Consider the following 21,777-nt stretch of genomic DNA (forward strand, 5'->3'; position numbering starts at 1 on the left):
TTTCTATTTTTTCCTTTTTTTCTTTTTTTTTTCCTTAAATAGATCTCTCTCTGAAATAAGTATTTTTTTTCTTTTCTTTTTTTTTTTTTTTAAACACGTGTTTGGACACAAAATAAAGCTTTGGATTTACATGGAAGCTCTTTTCCATGCGACAGAGCCACTTTCCATCCCCACCTCGTGCTTCCCTAGCGTCCTTGCCTTTCCAAAAAAAGGTCCTTGGCTATGAGGGATCCTCAGGGGAGAGCCCCGCTTACGATGGGAAGATTGGAAAAACGTTAATATAATATCTCTCTTTTTTTTTTTTTTTTTTTGCCTTTTTTGTCGTCGTCGTCTTTTTTTTTTTTTTTCCTTAAAAAAAAGGGAGAGAAACATCTTTTAAAGAGAAAAATCAGAGGAAAAGTACTAACTAGATCTTGTGACTCGTTTTTTTTTTTTTCTGTTTTCAGGTGGTTGTTTCGTCGCTTGGGGGGTTGCTTGTATATATAATATAATTTCTTTTTTTTTTTTTGGTTTAGGAGAGTCCTTGCGCGTTACCCTCATCCGACCCTCCTGCTACATTCAATCCCGGCGCTTCGTTATTGGAATTCTCCTCAAAGTGCTGCTGCTGCTGCTGCTGCTGCTGCTCCTGCTCCGTGCCCTGCGCCGCATCCTCCGACTCCTGGCTCTCGGCTCCGGCCGCGTCCTCGGCGCTGCCCGTGGGCGTGGGCGGCATCGCCCCGGCCTCCCTCACCCTGGGCTTGCGGCCCCGCCGCGACGGGATCCCGTTGCATCCATCTTTTTTAAGGTGCCTGTGCAGGTGGTCGGAGCGGACGAAAGTCTTGCAGCAGCTGTCGCACTGGTACGGCCGCAGCCCCGTGTGCACCCGCATGTGGTTCTTCAAGTCGTAGTTGTGGGCGAAGGCGGCGCCGCACTGCTGGCACAGGTAGGGCTTCTCGCCCGTGTGCTTCCGCATGTGCACCTTCAGCTTGTCCTGCCTGCCGGAGAGAGCGCGGCGGCGTCAGGAGAGAGAGGGGCTGGCGGCAGGGGAGGAGGGGAACGGGGGCGTGGGGGGGGAATTGGGGCTGGGAGCGGCCGGTGTGGGGCTGGGAGAGGCCAGTGTGGGGCTGGGAGCAGCTGGTGTGGGGCTGGGCACAGCTGGTGTGGGGCTGGGAGCGGCCGGTGTGGGGCTGGGAGCGGCCGGTGTGGGGCTGGGCACAGCTGGTGTGGGGCTGGGAGCGGCCGGTGTGGGGCTGGGAGCAGCTGGTGTGGGGCTGGGAGTGGCCGGTGTGGGGCTGGGCACAGCTGGTGTGGGGCTGTGCACAGCTGGTGTGGGGCTGGGAGCGGCTGGTGTGGGGCTGTGCACAGCTGGTGTGGGGCTGGGCACAGCTGGTGTGGGGCTGGGCACAGCTGGTGTGGGGCTGGGCACAGCTGGTGCGGGGCTGGGCACAGCTGGTGTGGGGCTGGGCACAGCTGGTGTGGGGCTGGGAGCAGCTGGTGTGGGGCTGGGCACAGCTGGTGTGGGGCTGGGAGCAGCTGGTATGGGGCTGGGCGCTGCAACGGGGCTGGGCACAGCTGGTGTGGGGCTGGGAGCAGCTGGTGTGGGGCTGGGCATTACAACAGGGTGTGGGCACTGGAATGGTGCTGGGCACAGCTGGTGTGGGGCTGAGCACTGCTATGGGGCTGTACACAGCTGGTGTGGGGCACAACAGCACCTGGTGTGGGGCTGGACACCGAAACGGGGCTGGACTGCACCTGGTGTGGGGCTGGGCACTGGCATGGGGCACAGCAGCACCTGGTGTGGGGCTGAGCATCGCCCGGCGCAGGGTGTGAGGGTGGAGTCCCACACTGTCACATGTGGGGTCACACACTGCCCCACAGGGGGTCTGAGCAGGGTTATGGGGTCACACATTGCCCCATTTGGGGTCTGAGCAGGGTTATGGGGTCACACATTGCCCCACAGGGGTCTGAGCAGGGCTGTGGGGTCACACATTGCCCCATAAGGGGTCTGAGCAGGGTTATGGGGTCACACATTGCCCCATTTGGGGTCTGAGCAGGGCTGTGGGGTCACACATTGCCCCATTTGGGGTCTGAGCAGGGCTGTGGGGTCACACATTGCCCCATTTGGGGTCTGAGCAGGGTTATGGGGTCACACCCCGCCCAGCCCAGGGCTGACCACAGCTGTGGGGTCGCACGTGGCTCATTTGGGGCCACGTGAGCCGCAGCCATCGCTGCTTCCCGCAGGAAAATCCCGGCCCCGAGCACGGGGCCGGGCACTGGGAGCCCCTCCTGCCCTCCCCGACCCTTCCCAAGCGGATGGAACACTCAGATCCCGGCCCTGAACTCAGATCCCTTTGCCCACAGCATCCCAAAAAATCCCAAAAGCTCCAGGGAAGGATCGAAACCCCAAGGTCGTGTCCGGCTCCGAGGGGCACACACAAGAACGGGGCTCGTGAAATTAAAAACTGTCATTTTTTTGTAACCACCCGCTCTCTCCTTCCTCATCGGAGCTGCTGCTCCTCCTCCTGCGGCCGCGGAGGAACCAGGAAGAACCAGGGAGCAAAAATCCCTGGGAAGGGCCGGGCCGGGGCCGCACCCGGCCGGGAACACGCGGCTGGAGCAGCCCAAACGCCCTCCCGGAGCCGGCAGCCCGCGTCCAGCCCCGCCAGCGCCACGAGGAACGGCCGAGGGAGCTGGGATTCGGGGAAAGGAAAGCCAAGGAATAATAAAATCGGGGGGAAATGGAGCTCGGGGCACGGCAGGGAAGAGCGATGCCAAGGAGAGCTCCCGTTCCCTGTCCGGGCTTCTCCAGGCCCAAACCCTGCTGTGGGAGGAAGCTGGAGGATGGAATTTGGCTGGGATCTGGTGGTTTAGGAAAGCAGCTGGTTTTACAGGTGCCAGGCCCTCCTGGGAGCCAACAGGGAGCAGGGTCCAAATCCCAGGGAAAGGGAGCAGGGTCCAAATCCCACAGAACGGGAGCAGAAGGGAAAAGCGCTGAGGTGGCACGGCCCCACCAACTCCCCCTCCCCAAAAATCCCTGTGCCTCCGCTCCTCTCGCAGTGCCAGGGAACCCTGTGGCATTTCCAGGTCCTGCAGCGCCGTGGATCGTGCCCAGGGGGGTGGGATCGGTCGGGATCACTGTGGGATCGGTCGGGATCACTGTGGGATCACTGGGATCACTGTGGGATCGGTCGGGATCGCTGTGGGATCACTGTGGGATCACTGTGGGATCACTGGGATCACTGTGGGATCACTGTGGGATCACTGGGATCGCCATGGGGTCTGTGGGGATCACAATGGGATCACAGTGGGGTCACAATGGGATCACTGTGGGGTCACAATGGGATCACTGTGGGATCACTGTGGGGTCAGTGGGGATCACAGTGGGATCACGGGGATCGCTGTGGGGTCACCGTGGGGATCACCCCCGGCCCCGAGCAGGGAGGTGCCGCGTGGCAGGGCCGGGGGAGCGGGGCGGGAGGGAGGCAGCGAGGGCTGGCACCCTGCCCCTGCCATTATCTGCATTCCTCAGCTCTCCAACGTGGGCTGGGCGCGGCCGGGACCAGGGGAAGGGGCAGGACACGGCCTGCTGCCCACGGCCCGGCCCCTCCGGCTGCCCCGGGCACCCCACAGCGATCCCACAGCGATCCCACACGGAGCAGCCCCACGGGATGGAGCCCCCAAAGCACGAGGGGCCTGGAAGGGCCGGCCTGGGCTGTGGGAAATGGCACAGTGGGAATATCTGGGCAGGCAGCGAAAGGGAACAGGGAAAGGGAACAGGGAACAGGGAAAGGGAACAGGGAAAGGCACGGGAGCAGCCCTCAGGCCAGCAGGGAGCAGGCAGGGAACAGGCAGGGGAAGGGAAAGAGAAGGGAAAGGGAGCAAGGAAAGAAGGGAGAAGGTCCCAGGCCCAGCAAGGAGCAGGCAGGGAACAAGCAGAGGAAGGGAAAGAGAAGGGAAAGGAGCAGGGAAAGGGGAGGGAGCAGGCCCCAGGCCGGGACCCCTGCCCGGCACAGCCCCGGCGGGGGAGAGGAGGCGGCACCCGGCCGCGGACTGGAGTGAACCGGAGCAATCCAAACAATATCCCCTTTCTTTGGTGCTCCCGTGGCCCAGGCAAGGAGCAGAGCAGCCCTGATTAGGAACAGGGCCGTGGCAAACGCCCCCGGGAGCCGCGCCGGGGCTGCAGCGCTCGGTGTGCCAAGGACACGAGTGGGCTCCAGCCTCCTTCCAACCCAACCACCACCACCTCAGCCCAGCCACGGAGCCACTCCCAAACCATTCCCTGGCTCCAGCCTCCTTCCAACCCAACCTCAGCCCTGCCACGGAGCCATTCCTGAACCATTCCCTGGCTCCAAGCTCCTTCCAACCCAACCACCACCACCTCAGCCCTGCCACGGAGCCATTCCTGAACCATTCCCTGGCTCCAGCCTCCTTCCAACCCAACCTCAGCCCTGCCACGAAGCCATTCCCAAACCATTCCCCGGCTCCTGCCTTGGCCACGATGGAGGACCAAGAGCTGCAGCTGTTCCCCCATCACTTGGGGTTTCCAGCAGAGCTCAGGGCAGCGGGATGGCAGCGCTGGCCATGGAGCCAGGTGCCTTGAGATAGAGCTCAAGTGTCACACCCCCAAAACGCTCATCCCTCTGGAAAGCTTTGGCCTCCAGCCCCAACTCGCCTGTTAGGATGGAAGTGAGTTGAGCAGAGAGATAAAATCACTCAGGACCATCCTGAGGTGAGGGGAGGGCTGGATTTGTGCGCAGCTCCGGGTTTGTGTGAGCTCCCTGGATTTGCGTGAAACCCCCAGGTTCGTGTGAAACCCCCAGATTCGTGTGAACCCCCCGGGTTTGTGTGAACCCCCCGGGTTTGCGTGAACTCCCCGGGTTTGCGTGCAGCCCCCGTGCCCAGCCCGTACCTGGTGAATCGGACGTTGCAGATGTTGCACTCGTAGGGTTTCTCCCCGGTGTGGGTGCGGATGTGGCGCGGCAGCTTCCCGGCGCCCTGGATCACCTTCTCGCAGATGGGGCACTTCTGGAATGCTTTCGCCCTGATCTTCTTCTCCACCTTCTGGGACCAGGACGGGTACACGTCGCCCTCGCTGGAACTGCCGAAATATTTCAAGTAATAATCCATGACCCCGTCCTCGTCCTTGCGGTCGTCGTCGCCGAGCTGCTGCCGCCCCACCGAGCTGATCATCTGCTGGAGCAGGGTGCTGGCGGCCAGGTCATCCACCTCCCTGGCATCGTCCTCCGTCTCCGTGCCCGTGGGGATGAAGCTGGGCGAGTCCCCGGCTTCCTGCGGGTCCAGAGGGCCCCTGGGGGTTCCCCCCTCCTCTTCTCCGGGAGTGGCCAAGCCACGGCTGCTGTAATGTCCGTTCTGGGAAGGGGAGAACATCCCGCCGCTGACCGGCTCCTCGTCCTCGCGGTCCAGCCACATGGCCGGGTTGCTGTCGGGGTCACAGTCACTTGCCTTTGGTCTTTCGGTTGGGGTGGCTTGCGAGTAGAAGTCCAGGCCGTTGCAGTTCGACTCCTCCTCCTCCTCTTGGCCTCGGAAGTTCAGTCTCTGAAGGTCTCTCAACTCTGTGTTGGTCCACGGAAAGCTGCCTTGGTGGCCGTTCACGGGGTTGCTCTGGAAGAACTCCAGGTACTCTTTTGCTCTGAGATGGTTCCTCTGATCAATTTGATCTACTGTATCCATCTGGTCGTTTTTGGCCAGAATCTTCCTCTCCAGGAGATCCGTGCAGACATCCCTGACGGCCGGGATCTCCAGCAGCGTGGCGGCGTTGAGGATGTCGTTGACGTTGGAAGTGCTGACGGTGAGGGTCGCGGTGTAGGCGAACTCCAGCAGCGCCGACAGGGCGTCCGCACTCACAAAGTCTATCTCATACACGTTCTGCTGGTCCACCACTAACCCTGAGGTGAAGAGCTTCTTGAAGTACTGGCTGCACGCCGCCAGGACGGAGCGGTGGGTGGGGAACTCCTGGCCTTCCACCAGGATGACCACGTCGCACAGCAGCCCGTTGTTCCTCTGCTCGTTCAGGCTGCTGAGGATGTCGCTGCTGTGATCCGGGAACGGGATCCCTATGGGGCCGTCCACGCCACCCGCCATTCTTCCACGCTAAAGGCTGTGGGGAAGGAGGGGAAGGCCGTGAGTCAGAGCTTGGAGACATGGGGAGAATTCCCAAATTCCTCAGGGACGCGCCCGGCGGCACCAAGCGTGTCCCCTGCGCCTCTCCCATCGTCCTGCCCGGCCTGTGCTTACCTGGGGAGGAGGAGGAGGAGGAGGAGGAGGAGGAGGAGGAGGAGGAGGAGGAGGAGCAGAGCCCAGGTGCTCTCAAGTGAGAACAGCTGAATTAGCGCGGATCCGGGCCAGAGCAGCAAGCCTTGGCAGGGAGCTGGGATCACCCGGCCAGGCGGCGGCTGCAGCAGGCACAGCTGTGCCCAGCGTGGGGCTGCGGCGGCCTGAGGCTCCCCAGTGCATCCCAGTCCACCTCTGGGAGCTTTTCCCATTCCCACTCCCACTGGGAAGGTCCCTGGCTCACCGAGAGCGGCCAACACGACGATGTCATCGCCGGGAACACCGTTCCCATCACCCATCCCTGGCTGCCAGAACACCTGGAGAGGTGCAGGGCAGGGAATATCCTCTGGGAAGGGCAGGGAGAGGGGAGCCCCAAGCACCCCAAGCTCCTGCTGCAGGTGTTTGACAGAGCAGAGCCGATCCCTGCAGCCCGAGGCAGCTCCTGCTCCTTTCCCGGGAGGAAAGGACACCGGGATCACCAAGTGCCAGCGCCAGACCCGGATCTTGGACGGGTTCCAGCAGAAGCAGCAGCTCCTCCCAATGCCAAGGGTTTGTTTGGGACAAGATAAATAAATAAAGTCGCTTCTGACAGATCCACTTGACTCCAAAGGCTGGAAAAACCCAGAGGGAACCCCTCTGCTAGGAAAGGGGCACTGGGGCCCAGCTGCGAGCCTGATTCTCCCACAATCCCAGCCTTCTGATCCCCCAAAATTAGGAATAACATTTCCCTCCCGTCCACCTCAAGCAGCGAATCCACACGCTCCTTGAAGCAGCGATGCCTTTGCTGGAAAAATCAATGTAATTCCCCGCACCCCAAGCACCGGGGATCAGCAGGAGCCAAGAAATCCAGGCACAGAGCGATCCACAAAGCTGGAGCATCCAAATTCCCGATTTCCACACGGGGAAACTGAGGCACGGCGGGACGTGGCCTGTCCCACGCCACGGGGAGGGGGGGACGGATGAGTCAGGATGGATCCAGAACAGGAATAATTATCCAGGAAGCAACTGCCAGCCCCGGGTCCCAGCACGGAGCTGGAGCCCAGGTTGCACAACTCCGGCTTCCCCCACCCACCCCCGGCCTCCTCAGTAGTTTTCCATATTTACTTATTTTTGAAAAGTTTCGTTAGGCCCAGAAAATAAGTTTCACTTCGGCACCTTCCTGTTTTAGACAGAGAAAAGGCGGGAGGAGGCAGGTCTGAGGCTGTGGAAAAGCGATCTGGAGCAAATCCCTGGATAATCGACAGCGGGAGGAGAGCAGCGTTCAGCTCCCAGCAGGAACGGGATGAGGAGGGGGAGAAGGAGGAGGAGGAGGAGGAGGAGGAGGAGGGAGGATCCAGGGGAGCTGGATGTGCAGGGCAGGCACCGGTCCTGCCACCAAAACCAACCACCAAAGCCAGGTGACTTCCTGAGACAGCCGGGATCAACTCCAGAGCCAACTCCTGAGGGTTCGACCTTTAAGCCCTCATCTCAGGGATTTTGACATCAGGGAGGAAAGGGCTGTGTGGTGGCTCCAGGTGTGACCTTGGGCAAGGTCACCCCAGGCCAGCATCCCCAGCTGGGATCCAGGGAGCCTTTGGTGCCTCAGTTTCTCCCGTTCCCACCGGAGCAGCTCCAGAGCTCCCAAACCTCCCGATCAGCGCCGCCGCGCACAGCGAAGCGGATCCCACATCCCTGCCCCAAAAACGCCACCGGAGCTTCCCCCTCTCCCTCCTCTCCACAGGAGATGCTCTACAAAGCTTTCTTCTCCCCAAAACCAGCGAATCGGAGCTGCATGCAGCGTTTGGGAGCTCCGGATCCCGAGGGAGCCGTGTCCATCCCCGGCACAGCTCTGGGGACCACGGGGAGCAGCCGGAGCATCCAGGCAGGAGCACCCTGCCAGCCTGGGAATATCATCATCCCAACACTGTGGGAATATCCTCATCCATCCCGACACTGGGAATATCCTCATCCATCCCAACACTGGGAATATCCTCATCCATCCCAACAGTGTGGGAATATCCTCATCCATCCCGACACTGTGGGAATATCCTCATCCATCCCGACACTGTGGGAATATCCTCATCCATCCCGACACTGTGGGAATATCCTCATCCATCCCAACAGTGTGGGAATATCCTCATCCATCCCGACACTGTGGGAATATCCTCATCCATCCCGACACTGTGGGAATATCCTCATCCATCCCGACAGTGTGGGATTATCCCCATCCATCCCGACACTGGGAATATCCTCATCCATCCCGACAGTGTGGGAATATCCTCATCCATCCCGACAGTGTGGGAATATCCTCATCCATCCCGACAGTGTGGGATTATCCCCATCCATCCCGACAGTGTGGGATTATCCCCATCCATCCCGACAGTGTGGGAATGGCTGCAGGGTCACGGGACTGCCGAGGGCCGGCCCGGACACAACACAGCCTTTGTGTCCCGGCGTGGCCGAGGACGGCGGGGGGCAAAGGCGCTGTCCCGAGCCCCCCAGGAATGGATTCAGGGCCTGGATGCTCCAGCCACATCCAGAGATTTGAGTCCTTAAAACGTCACCCCCGTTCCCTTTCCGAAGGGCTGAACGGCCAAGGAATTATCAGCGGGAAAGGGAGGAGTGTTCCGAAGCATGGGTCTGGGAATTCGGGAACTTCCCGAGCCTTCGTAAGGTGAGAGACTCAAAAGAAATTACAAAAAAAACCCCAAATCGGCTGTTTCACCCCAAATCTTGGCAACAGGGCTCAATGCCACAAGGGAATGGGCAAAATCCACTTGGCAGTGTCCTGGAGCCTGGTGACAAGTGACAAACGGCGCTGGCACAGCCACAGCTCCCGGGTAAGGAACGGTCTGAAAGGGGGAGCTTCAACCACTTCAGCCGAAATTTCCCAGCAGCTCCATTCTCTCCCTGCCCGCCCGGCCACTCCTGAGGTGTGTCAGGTCCCTGTCCCACAGCGGGCGGCTCTGGAGCCGACACATTTCACCCCAAAAGCGGCTCTGGGGGAAATTTGGGAATGGCCCTCGCAGACACCTGAGGGGGAACCATCACACAGCCGGTGGGGAAGGAGGGAACAACTGCAGAGCTCTCCAGGTGATTTAGGAACATCATTTACAGCCCTGGTGCGGCACCCTGTGCAGCCCCAACCCCGCTCTGGGCGTTTCCAAAATCCCACAGAACACAAGGGAGCTGCGGCTCTGTCAGCCCGGCACGCACAGCCCGACTCCAGGCAGGAAAAATGTCATTTTCTGGGCGCTGAACGGGAGTCGGGGAAGTTCTCCACCTCCCTGAGCTGAGGTTCCACATCCAGCCGATTGCTGACGGCCTTTGGACGCTGCTGCCCAACGCTAAGATGGGATCACTGAGGCTGGAAAAGCCCTCCAGGATCACCGAGTCCCAGCTGTGCCCAATCCTCCCCTTGTCCCCAGCCCCGAGCTCTCAGTGTCACCTCCAGGCGTTCCCGGGACACCTGCAGGGGTGGGAACTCCGAACCTCCCTGGGCAGCCCCTGCCACCGTCTCATCATTCCTTTCACGGAGAACTTTTCCCAATATCCAACCTGAACCCGCCCTGGTACGAGTCAAGGCCGCTCCCTCTTGTCCCCTGGGAGCAGAAGCTGAGCTCCTGCCCTGTCAGGGAGGCACGCAGAGCCACAAGGTCACTCCTGAGCCTCCCCAGCTCCCTCAAGACATTTTTCCAGGCTCTTCCCAGCTCCTTTCCCTTCTCTGGGCTCACTCCAGCCCCTCCGTGTCCTTCCCACAGCGAGGGGCCACGCCAGGACACAGCACCCGAGCCGTGACCTCACCACTGCCCTTTTATTTTCCTTTTTTTTTTAAACTCGATTTCTCCTCCCTTTCCTCCCAGACCCCCCCAGCCCAAGAGCAGCACCCAGAGCTCAGTGAAACCCCGGAGCTTGTGCTTCCCTCAGCTCCATGTCACCCAATCCCTCTCCTCCAGGAGCTCTGGAATTTGACATTTACATTCAAATGAGACGACCACATCAAGATGGGATCACAACCAAAAGAGCTGACAAAACACCTCTTTAATTACCAGCTTTCCATAGAACCCCAGTGGGGTTTTTTGGGTTTTTTCTGTTTTTTTCCCTTCACTTCTTTGCCTTTAAATTCAGAGGAACCTGAGCAGTTTGGGAGGGCTCAGGTGGAAGAGCTCGCTCACACTTGGGGAAACAGGAACAAGCCAATGTCTTTTTTTTTCCTCCGTGCTCTAATCCGGAAAAGATCCCAAAACTCTTCCCAAGGGCAGGGGTTCCGCCCACTGCAGCAGCACAGGTGAGAACTTGAGCAACACCTGGCACCTGCTCCGGGCAGGAAGGGAGAACCAGCATCACCCCCTCCACGGAGCACGAGGCAAAATGGCTTCAGGGAACCCTGCGACCCACAGAGGAACGTTTCCTGGGAATGGCTGAGCTCCGGGAGATGGTGCAGAGCCTGGAGGAGGGAGAGGGACTTTGGACACGGGTATGGAGTGACAGGGTGGGACGGGAAATTGGGGTGGAATTCCCAGAGAAGCTGTGGCTGCCCCTGGATCCTTGGAAGTCACAGAATGTCTGGGTTGGAAGAGACCTTCAAGACCATCGAGTCCAACCCAAGTGTCCAAGGCCAGGCTGGAGCACCCTGGGACACTGGAGGACGTCCCTGCCCACGGCAGGAACGTTTAAGGTCCGTCCAACCCAAACCATTCCAGAATTTGGGACACTCAGCCTCCTGCTCAAGGTGCCCAAGGATCCCAAGCTGCTCCAGGATTTCTCAGAGCAAACACACGTGACCGAGGCAGGGCAGCCTCAGCAGCAGGGAAGAATTATTAAAATTATGGGGTTTTAGTACAAAAAATTAAACCAAAAAACACCCAGTGGAGGCTGCCCAAGGCCCGAAGGTGATCCCAGCATCCCCCCAGCACCACCCGCAGTGAATTTTCCCCTCACCTCTGTGTTTCAGGAGGGACCATCCCGGTCCTCGTGCGGGCGCAGGGCTGAGGCAGCGCCAGTGCTGCCAAGCCAGCCCAGGACAGGCCCCAGCAGGTCTCCCTCTGCCCAGGATCCACCCGAAACCCCGCCGAGGCCTCGGGACACGCACGGAGCAGCCGGGGAGGTGGGAAGGGGAGGCAGCGGGAGGTGCTCTGCCTGCCCCACAAACCCAACCGCTCCGCAGAGCCGTGGAAGAGTCAGCTGCTCCCAACGAGGAATGCGCTGCCGGGGCTTTAGGGCCAAAATATCCTGATTATTTGGGCCTGGAGAAGAGCTGGATGTTCCTGAGAGGAAGATCCTGCACATCGACAGGAGGAACTGCACGGTGGGGGGAAAAAAACCAAGATAAAAAAAAAAAACAACCCTCAGCACGCTTTTATTTTAAATAAAACTATGTTTGCAATGATGCAGTGGGAAGAAAGCCTTGGTCTTGAGAAGGCAACGGGAGCCATCAGTGGGAAAGAGTGAATTCCAGCTTTCTTCTGTCCTGACCGGACATCCCATCCGGGGTAACATGACCGAGATCATGCAGCCCTTGAAGTGAGGAGATGGGAGCAGAACCAGCGCCCCGCAAATATCCGTGGGCTGCTTTGGACAATCTGGCTCTGTTCTCCCAGCATCCATCCCCTCCAGCCCCTGCCCAGCCGGGGAAAAGCGACTGCAGCTCTGGGTTTGCGACATGAGGAATGAGACTGGAGCACACAAGGAGGGCTCAGACGGCTCCCAAAGAGGCTCCAGATGACACTCCTGACCAAACCCTGCTCCAGGGATTCCCCAGAGTGCTTGGATTGTTGTGGTCCTTCCAAAGATCAGAGCATCCCACTTCTCATAGGTGCTTTGGATGCTGGAATGCTGCTGCAAGAGCCCTGGAGACCTTCCAGGGACTAAAGGGGCTCCCGGAGACATGGGGAGGGACTTTGGACGGGGGGGAATGGATTCAAACTGAGAGGAGGTTTAGATGGGATATTGGGGAGGAATTCTTCCCTGCGAGGGTGGGGAGGGACTGGAATGGAATTCCAAGAGAAGCTGTGGCTGCTCCATCCCTGGCAGTGTCCCAGGCTGGGCTGGACGGGGCTTGGAGCAGCCTGGGACAGCGGGAGCTGTCCCTGCCCACGGCAGGGGTGGCACTGGATGGGCTTTGAGGTCCCTTCCAACCCAAACCTTGCTGGGATGAGTCAAAGTCTCAGGTTCAAGGTGAAGTGGAAGAACATCCGAGATGTTCCAGCAGCCTCCCCCCATCCCAGCCCAACCCACGTAACCAAAGCAGCCGGGCTGTCCTCGCCAGGTCCGACCTGCCAGGGAGGTTTTCCTCTCCCTGCTCGGCAAAGATGTGCCTGGGCAGCACAGGAAGCTCCAGCACAGCCAACCCCCCTCCTACGGCCCCTCCACACCAAGCAGCTGCTCTCCAAGGGAAAGGAAATCTGCCCCAAACCCTGCGGATTTGGGGAAATACATCCCTGAAATCCCAGAATCCCAGGCTGGTGTGGGGTGGGAGGGACCTCGAAGCTCGTCCCGTTCCATCCCATGGGCAGGGAAACCTCCCACTGTGCCAGGCTGCTCCAACCTGGCCTTGGACACTGCCAGGGATCCAGGGACAGCCACAGCTGCTCTGGGAATTCCATCCCAGGGCCTCCCCACTCTCACAGGGAGGAATTCCATCCCAGGGTATCCCCACCCTCACAGGGAGGAATTCCATCCCAGGGCCTCCCCACTCTCACAGGGAGGAATTCCATCCCAGGGTCTCTCCACTCTCACAGGGAGGAATTCCATCCCAGGGTCCCATCCATGGCTGCTCTCATTTTGAAGCCATTCCCCCTTCCCCTGGCACTCCAGGCCCTTGGGAAGAGAGGAGCCCAAGCTCCCCACGAGCCATTTACACCCAAAGCACCGCAGGATGCCAGGACACAGCGCCGAGGCTCAGCCAGGAACCCCACATCCCGCAGCTGCTGCCAGGGGAACTCTGGCAGGAGGAGCAATTGCTCCCACCGAAGTCTGGATGGGGGCACTGGATCTGAACATCCCTCAGACCCTCCAGGAGCATCCCGGGAACTTCAATGGAATAAAGATCCTTTAAAGCGGGAATCACGGAGGGACCACGATGGAGCAGAGACCACCCAGGGCAGAGGTCTGGGATTCCTCATCCTCACCGACACGGAGTTGTTGGGAACGCCGCTATGGAGCCACCAGGAAGAAAGGTGCTCGTTCCCCTTGGCTTTCCCAAACTGCCTGAATTCCAGTGGTTTTCGCACGCTGGCCCAGCTGTGGGATTGTTCCAGTGGAAGGACAGGCATCACCAAGGACCAGGCTCCCTCCGACTCATCCCCAAAGCCTGGGGAAGACCCTGCATCTCCCAGGAAGCCTGACAGCATTCCCAGAGACACGGCTCCCTCTCCAAGGATCCACTTCCACAGCCCAGGCAGACGAGGGATGCCCCAACGTCACACCCCGCAGCTCCCTGGGATGGGATTTCCTGGCAGGGCACGGCACAACTCCCGGGAAACTTCGGTTTCCAGCTGCTGGCCAAAGGCAGGACCCCGAGGAGCCAAACACCGGCGCTGTTCCGGAGGATCCCGAATCCGCACCGAGGCACGGAGCCTCCCTGAGCTGCCACCCTCATCCCTGACAGCACCAAACTCCCCTCGTGTTGCAAGGGGAGCCTGAACTGGTTCCTCCACCCAGCCCTCCTCGCCAATTCTCTCCTTTGTCGGCAGAGGCCGGATTTAATCCGGCAGGAATGCGCCTTGGTTTGAGTGTCCCACCCGAGCGCGAGGGGCGATTTGGGGGTGAGCGGCTCCTCCATCCCCAGCACTGTCGCTCTGCCTCAACGCTAAAGTCCGTGGCACCAACTGCGTGCGCTGGGATTGTCCCCGACAGCGCCGAGAGGTCACAGGAATTCCAGTGCACTGAGATGAAACAAACCTCGGACCGCTGAGAGCTGCTCCAAGACCCTCAACCCCTGCTCCAAAGCCGCCTCTGTTCCAGCAATTCCCGGGCCTCCCTCAATCCTCAGGCTAAGCTGAGCCCACCTGAGCTCAGCCCAGAGTCCGGACTCCCCGGCAGCGATGGGAACTCCCGGTTTTGCTGCTCAAACAAACGCTTTTCACCAAACCCAAGCGTGCCCACGCTGCTGCAGTCCTGCCCCTCCAACAGGTTTCACTCCCACGTGGCTCCTGGGGGAAAGCTGCCCGGTTCTGGGAGATTCTGGACAGCACCAGGCCACGGCTGAGCCAGCCACAGCTCTCCAAAATGCTTTAAAATCTCAGGAGTTACAAGGAAAAAAGGGGGGAAACTGCACAAACCACGGGGCTGTGCGTGCTCCAGTGCTGGCTGCAGGAGCAGCTCTCTCCCAGGGGGGTTCTTTTCCAACCTGGGAGCTTGGAGGCATCAGGATCCAGGCAGGATAAGCAGCTGCAATTCCAAAAAGGCAACGTGGGGCCCCTTTGCTAAGGGAGCGATTGAGGACTCGAAGCTTTAACTTCCAGCTGCTGCAGGTGGAGGACACTCAGAGCAGGTCACGCTTGGACACCCTTTGGAGGCCAAAGCCTGTCCCTAACTCCAGCCAAAATCCCCCCAAAGTCACTCCAGCATTTCCCTGAGAAAAGCCAGGCCCATCTGCCCCCTCACCCCACACTCCCCCAACCCTGTCACAGCTCTTCTGAACTGAGAGAACCATAAAAAACTGCTCCAAACCCCAAATCCCCCCATTCCCAGAGAACATTTACCCCTTCACTCCGTGTTCCCCCTCCCTGTCACATCTGACTCCTAAGCAGAGAGCCCCAAGAACTGCTCAAACCCCAAACTCCCCGTTCCCACAGGTCCCAGCTGGTGTTTACCCCTTCACCCCACATTCCTGTCGCCTGTCACATCTCTCCTGACTCCTAAACAGAGCCCTAAGAACGGCTCAAACCCCAAATCCCCCCGTTCCAGCGGCCCCCTGTTCGCTGCAGGAGCCCCCAAAGTCCCTGTGCCAGGATCCCCTCTGCAGCCCCGTGTCCTGCCCGAGGCTCTGGCATCAATCTAAATAAATGACACCTCACAGGCTGGCTGCTCTTTTCCACACCAGAAAACAGGAGAGGAAAATTAAAATAATAATAATAAAAAAAATTAAAAAAAAAAAAGGGGGGGGGGAAATAAAACAAAAGAACAAGAGTGGAGTTCGGTGAGAGAGCAGGGCAGGGCAGCCCCTTATGTAATTCCCAGTTTGTGGATTAACAGACAGCTCGTCCCGCCATTCCCGACTCCGGGTGATGATGACGAGCAAAAGCGAATCCCCGGAGCCAGTTTTCATCCCTGGAAACGCTCTCCTGCCAGCGAGCTCCTTCCTCCCCGCCGGGAGCACGGGGATGCGGGGAGGGAGCGCTGAGCCCTGCGCTCTGCCTGTCGGGGCAGGAGGCTCCCAGGAAATGCTCAGCACCAACCTGTAGCTACAAGCCCACCTCGGGCTCCTTCCCAGCTGCACCAAACAACGGGGGGGGAAAAAAAAAAAAAAAAAAAAAAAAAGAAAAATAAATAAAAAAGACATTTACTCGCTGTTTCCCAGCGTGCAGGTGGGAAACGAGGTGAACGACCCAGGAAGGAAATGGGAGCAGGAATGGGGTGAAGGGCGGGGAGGAGGGAGTTAAAACCCAGCACCGGCACGGGCAGGGAGCATCCTCCGATGCACAGAAACGCCAGGCAGCAGGGACAGGGCGGCGGAGAGGGACAGAGGCACGGGCTCCGGGCGGGCACAGGGGTGGGGAGCGGCAGGAGAGCGATCCCCAGGGAGCCTGAGCGCCGGGAGCAGGACGCGGCTGAGCGGGGAGCAGCGCTCCGGGTCACGCTGCCGACGCTCCGGCCGCACATTTCTTCCAGGGATGGGCGAAGCCAGGCTCTTTGGGAAAGCCGCCGATTGCCAGGGGATCTGCGGCTCATCCCCACCGACGTGCCCTTGGCTCCCACCCGCGGCCCCGGGGCGGCTCACGCCCGTTTCCAGTTTCTCGCACCCCGTCGCATTAAGAGCTGAGCGCTCCGGTTCCCTTCCCACCTGCGAGCCGGGGCCGCGCTCGGGGACAACCCCAAAGCTCCGGGGGAAGGATGGAGCCCCGCCGGGATCCGAGCTGCGCCCCGGCTCTGCCACCGGAGCCGGCGGGGTCTGAAAACCGAAACCCAGGCGAGGGAAGGAGATACGGGCAGGGGGCTGGGCCGGGAACAGTCGTCCCTGGATACTCGCAGAGGATCCCAGCGCTTGCCTGACCTCGTTTACTCCCGCTGACGTCCTCCCAGAGCTCCTCTGGGACGCTGCGCAGGTACCGGGATGGACGCAGCGAGAGTTTGGATCAAAGAGCACAAGGGGTTGGGGGAGAAACGCTTCCCTTATCCCAGACACTGCCTGTCTTCCTCCCTTTTCCATGAGCTCTGCTCGTCAAAGAGGCTTTTAATTACAGACTGGCACCGGGCTGCTCAAATTTGAGGTTCAGGCTGGCTGAGAGCGTAGTTAAAGCAACTGTTTATTGCCTGGACTAGGAGAGATAACGAGTCGGCTTCTAATTGTTCGCCACACGAGTTTCATCTTCCAAAAAACCCAGCATCCCGAGACGGGGAGAAAACCCTCAAGTGTCAGTTTTAATCGAGATTAAAACCACAGTTCTCAAGCATTTAGACTCTGTCCCAAAGGCAGACCCGGGATTTCAGAGTTTTTAGGTGGGGACACCTGCGTGGGGCTCGATCCTGCAGTTAAACCCCAGCACTCGATCCCAAAATAAACTCCCGAAGGGAGACAGGAGCACCCAAACCACCAGAGAGCCTCGATGGCAGCATAAATTTCACCCCTCATTTGCGTCCCGTGCCCACATCCAAATTCCCACGCTGGGAGAACAACTGGATTTTTAAATTCTGCTTCCAAAAGTCACCAAACACGAAGGGAACCCGGCACCCTCATCGTGCCAAATTAATTCCACCCAGCTCCTCGTAAAGCCACAGCTAAAGATCTTCACCAGACCCACGGCCACGAGATGAAATACGAGCGAAAAACGATTAATAATTAAAAAAAAAAAACAAAAGGAAAAAAAAAAAAAAAGGGGCAGAGGAAGAGTTGCAGAGCAGCAAAGTGAGGAACTGCTTTCATTCACCACCACATTTATTAAAGAGCTCCTGCCTTGCAAAACCGTCCCTGGAGTTACTGAAGCAATTAAGGCTTGGTGGAAAAATCCCACCATCTCACCCGTGTTTGGGTTGCGCCTCTTCACTCCCTCTTTCACCAGAACAAGCCTAAACAGGGGCCAGAATGAATATTAAACAAGAAAGGCTCCTCTCTAATAAACTCCTCAGTTTCTCTCAGTCTCTTTTATTTTTTTTTTTTTAAAGTAGTTGAAATCCAACAACTCCAGCAAAACCATCGGAATTAAAGCCAGCCCGGCTCTTCCTGCTCAGCCTCCAGAAGAGCCCACACGCTGCAACTTCCACCCAGGACCGCCAGAACCCTTGAGAAATCACACAATTCCTTGAAAAAATACCGCCAACAACCACCCCAAACACTTTTGGAAAGCGCCACGGTGACCTTTTAGCTCTGCTGCTACGCCGAGCGCAACTTCAACCCTCATTAGGTTGTAAATTCTTCCAGGCAGAACCTTTCTCTCCCCGTGTCCATAAAACAGTTATTATATAAGTTATGGTTTCGATAGCCGGGACAATTAACAGTCCTGGGGAGCACGGCTGCTCTTGAACTGGGACCGGCAGCAAACTCTCACCAAGAGTCCTTGAGCCCAAACAAACTTTGGCTGCCCAAACTCGCCCTGCCCTGCAGCCGAGGGTCTGCAGGAGCCGGGAACACGGAGAGCCAGGCAGGGGCCAGGCAGTCACGTCGCCTGGGGTTGTACAACAGGAACTGTTGCTTTCACCATAGGAACGCCGGGGTTCACACGTTCTGGTGGTGCTGCCGGAGTCCCAGGGCTTTCCACGGAACAACCTCAGCTGGAAGGGACCCACAGGGATCGTCCAGCCCGGCTCCCGGCCCTGCACGGACACCACCCCAATAATCCCACCCCGTGAGCGCTGTCCAGGGGTTCCTGGAGCTCTGGCAGCCTCGGGGCCAGGACCATTCCCTGGGGAATCCGCCCAGTGCCTCACCGTGCTCCGTAAAAAGAACCTCTTCCTGATATCCAACCTCAACCTCTCCCCATACAGCTTCATAAAACAACTTTCCCCACACTCCTGGGACAACACAGCCAAGGAACCCTTTCCTGGCGCTGCCCGGCGATGTGCCCGTGACTTTGTCCCGTCTCCAGCCCCACCAAGCACCGCTCCAAGGGGAGGAGGACAGGGACCTTTGCCTGTGTCACGGGGGACTCAGCACGGCGCTTTCGGGCACCTGACCCGAGCCACCGCTTCCAAGCCCGAGCCCCGCGGTGGGGGAATGACGACGACAACGCCGATGATGAGGAGGCAGTGCCAGGCCCCCGAGCACGCAGGGAATGTTTTGGCAGGACGAAGGGGATGCTGCCCCTTCACGCCGAGCTCTCGCCGGCCTCGCCGCTGCGCAGTCCCGCGGGGGGGAGAAGCTTATCCCCGCCGGCCTCCTCCGGGCAGCAGCGCCCCAGCCCCGCGGGGGGGATTATCGCCGCGGCCCCCCCCCTGCCCGCAGCCGGCCGGGGGGAGATAAGGGACGGCCAAAGGGGGGTAAAAACAACCCCGGACGCGCAGGGCCGGAGCGGGGAGGGCAGGGCCGGGCCGGCGCCCCCCGGCCGGCAACGACCTTGGGGTGCGCGGGGACGGCGCGGCCCGACTCCCCCGCACGGGGCGGCCCCGGGGGACCCCACCCATGACCGGCCTACCTCCCCCCGCCGGCCCGGGCCGCCCCCCCCCGCGGGGCCCACAGGGAGCCTTGGCCGGGCGCCACGACCCCACCCCTTCCCCCGGGCGGGCGGGCGGGCGCCGCAATGGAGGCCGGGGGGAGGCGGGGGCGGGGGGCGCCGGGGGGAGGAGGAGGGGTGGTGAGGAGCGGGGTGGGGGGGGGGGAAGGTATCGGCGGCGGCCCCGCGGGGGCGGCGGGGCGGGCGGGGGTCGCGGCGGGGCCGGGCCCGGGCGGGGGTCGCGGGTGAGGGCTGGGGAGCGGCGCAGGCCCCGCCGCGCCCGTCCCCGGCCACCCCGCGCGGCGCCCGCCATTGGGCCGGGCGGCGGCGGGCGGGGCGGGCGCGCGGGGCGGAGGGCGCGCCCCGATTGGCCCCGCCCGCTGCCCATCAACACGCCTCCCGCTCGCCGGCCGCGCGGGGGCCGCAGGGAAGCGCAGTCCGCGCGCCCACCGGCACCTGCGGCGCGGCGCCGCCGGGGGACTACGGCTCCCAGCAACCCCCGCGCCGCGCTTTTCACCCCCCCCACCCCTCCCCGCTCCCAACCCTTCCCCCCCCCACCCCCCCCCCCTCCGCGACCCCCCCCCAGCACGGCCCGGCCAAGTACAACGTATACGGAGGGGGGGGGGGGGGGGGCGGAGTGGGGGGGGGGACAGCCCCCACCCCCCCCGCAACGGACCCAACCGACCCCTCCCCACCCCCGCACTCCCCCCCACTACCCCTGCGGGGGGGAGGGAGGGGGGGTCAGGCTCCAACCACCCCCCCCATGCGCGACCACCCCCCTCCCTTTCCGCGCCCCCCCCCCCTCAGTTCCGTACCGGGCGGGGGCCGAGCGGTCCGGGCGAGCGGAGCGGGCCGCGCCGTGCCGAGGCGGGCGGGCCGGGCCGTGCGGGCGGGCGGAGCAGGCTCTGGCCGCCCCGCGGGAGCTGCTCGCCGAGGCCCGTATGCGGCTCCTTCCTGCTCCGGCCGGGGCCGCCCCGCTCTTAAAGGGGCCGCGCGCCGCCCCCCCCGCCCGCCGCCCCCCCCCCCCCCCCGCGGGGCGCAGCCGCCGCCGGCCCCCGGGGGGGCGCAGCGAGGAGCGGCCGCGGGGGGGGGGGGAGAGGGGGGCTCGGGGGGGGCGCGAACGGGGGAGCCCCGGAAGGGACCCCGCAGAGCCCCCCCACACCCCACCCGCGTGACGGCACGAGGCGGAGACACGCGTGTGGCACGGTGTCACCTCCCCCCTGCCGGGAGTGACACACGTGTGCAAAGACCCCAGACCCACGTGTGTCGCGCGGTGTCACCTTTCCCTCTCCCGGGAGGGTCACACGGACCCCAGACCCACGCGTGTCGCACGGTGTCGCCTCTCTCAGGAGTGTCACACGGACCCCAGACTCACAAGTGCCACACGGTGACACCTCCCCTCTCCCAGGAGTGTCACACGGACCCCAGACCCACGCGTGTCGCACGGTGTCGCCTCTCTCAGGAGTGTCACACACACAGACCCCTGACCCACACGTGTCACCTCTCTCAGGAGTGTCACACAGAACCCAGACCCACGCGTGTGTCCGCACAGTGTCACCGCTCCCAGGAGTGTCACCCAGACCTACACATGTCACATCATGGGGTCACCTCCTGCCGCCTGTCACACGACCCCAGACCCACTCGTGTCCCCTCGGGGCAACCCCCAGGTGCCTTCTGTGTCACCCTCCCCACGTGTCACCCCACGGGTCCCTCGTGTCATCCCACGGGGCACCTCCGCCAGCCCCAAACCCACTCGCGTCCCCCCCGGGCGCCTCTTTGAGCCCGTTTGTGTCACCCTGCCCACCTCTGTCACCCCACGGGGGACATCCCTCGGGCTCTCCGGGTCACCCTCTACTCTCCTCACTCCCTACACCCCCCAAAGCCACTCGTGTCACCCCTCGTGTCCCCTCCCGGGGCTCCTCTGTGTCACCCCAGGACACCTCCCCGTCCCCTCAAACCCACTCGGGTCCCACCTCCCCGGAGTCACCCCACCCGGACTGTCACCTCCCCACGCCCCCCAACACCCACTCGTGGTGCCTCCCTCCCTCACCCCCCCCCCAGATGTCACCTCCACGTGCCACCCTCGGTGTCCCCAACGTCCCCCAGCCCCGGGCGCCCCCTTGCCCACGCCGGGGAGGGGACACGGAGCCCAAGGTCGCGGTGGGCTGGGAGCCAGCGCGGCAAGGACGGGCCGAGCCCGGGCTCCGGGACTGCCCGGGGGGGACACGGGGACACGGGGACACCACGGCGGGCTGTCCCCACCCTCGGCACCCCCGGCTGGGAACAGCTCCCGCTCCCACCCAGCGCCTTTCCCCGCGTGGAAAAGCGGCTGTAAGGGAGATTTTGGGGTGGATGATGAATTAATGATCATTAAGGGGGGGGTGCGGGGGGGGGGGGGGGGGCGGTGTTTGGGTTAATTAAAGGAAGAGAAAGCGAGAAAAGCAAAGCTTTGATCAGCAGCTCTCCTCCCTCCCTCCGCGGCTCGGGGGGTCTCGTTCCAGCCTCGGGTTTTCTCTTTTCCCCTCTTTTTTTTTTTTTTTTTTTTTTTTTTTCCCTTAAATAACCCCGGCTCAGCTCCTCGCCCCCTCCTCACTCTTCTCCCCCCCCCCCTCCCCATTTTGGGGAGGTTTTAGGGGGGTTTGGGGTCATTTAAACCCCGTTTGAGCAGGTGGGGAAACTGAGGCAGGGCGGCTGTGGGGTGGGGATTGAGGGGTCCCTG

At 61.2% G+C, this 21,777-nt stretch overlaps 1 protein-coding gene across 2 annotated transcripts; it reads right to left on the bottom strand.

Moving 5' to 3' along the window:
* Nucleotides 1-336: 336 nt before the first annotated feature.
* ZBTB7A (zinc finger and BTB domain containing 7A) lies at nucleotides 337-19,942 on the bottom strand. Of its 2 annotated transcripts, none has more exons than XM_040086809.2 (3): nucleotides 19,874-19,942; nucleotides 4,889-6,097; nucleotides 337-974 (listed from the first exon to the last, which is right to left on the bottom strand). In XM_040086809.2, exons 2-3 carry the CDS (start codon nucleotides 6,079-6,081, stop codon nucleotides 512-514), a joined length of 1,656 nt encoding a protein of 551 aa, XP_039942743.1. In that variant the 5' UTR covers nucleotides 6,082-6,097; nucleotides 19,874-19,942; the 3' UTR covers nucleotides 337-511. The 2 variants fall into 2 exon arrangements, with proteins under 2 accessions (XP_039942743.1, XP_039942744.1); XM_040086810.2 differs by lacking the exon at nucleotides 19,874-19,942 and adding an exon at nucleotides 11,191-11,315.
* Nucleotides 19,943-21,777: the final 1,835 nt, after the last annotated feature.

This window comes from Hirundo rustica, chromosome 26 (genome assembly GCF_015227805.2).
Source record: "Hirundo rustica isolate bHirRus1 chromosome 26, bHirRus1.pri.v3, whole genome shotgun sequence".
NCBI classification, from domain to species: Eukaryota; Metazoa; Chordata; class Aves; order Passeriformes; family Hirundinidae; genus Hirundo; species Hirundo rustica.

Coding starts and splice junctions, on each gene's coding strand:
- ZBTB7A (XM_040086809.2), bottom strand. CDS start 6,081: ATGGCGGGTGGCGTGGACGGCCCCATAGGGATCCCGTTCCCGGATCAC. Junction 975..4,888: donor TGCAACGTCCGATTCACCAG/GTACGGGCTGGG, acceptor TCTCTCCGGCAG/GCAGGACAAGCTGAAGGTGC.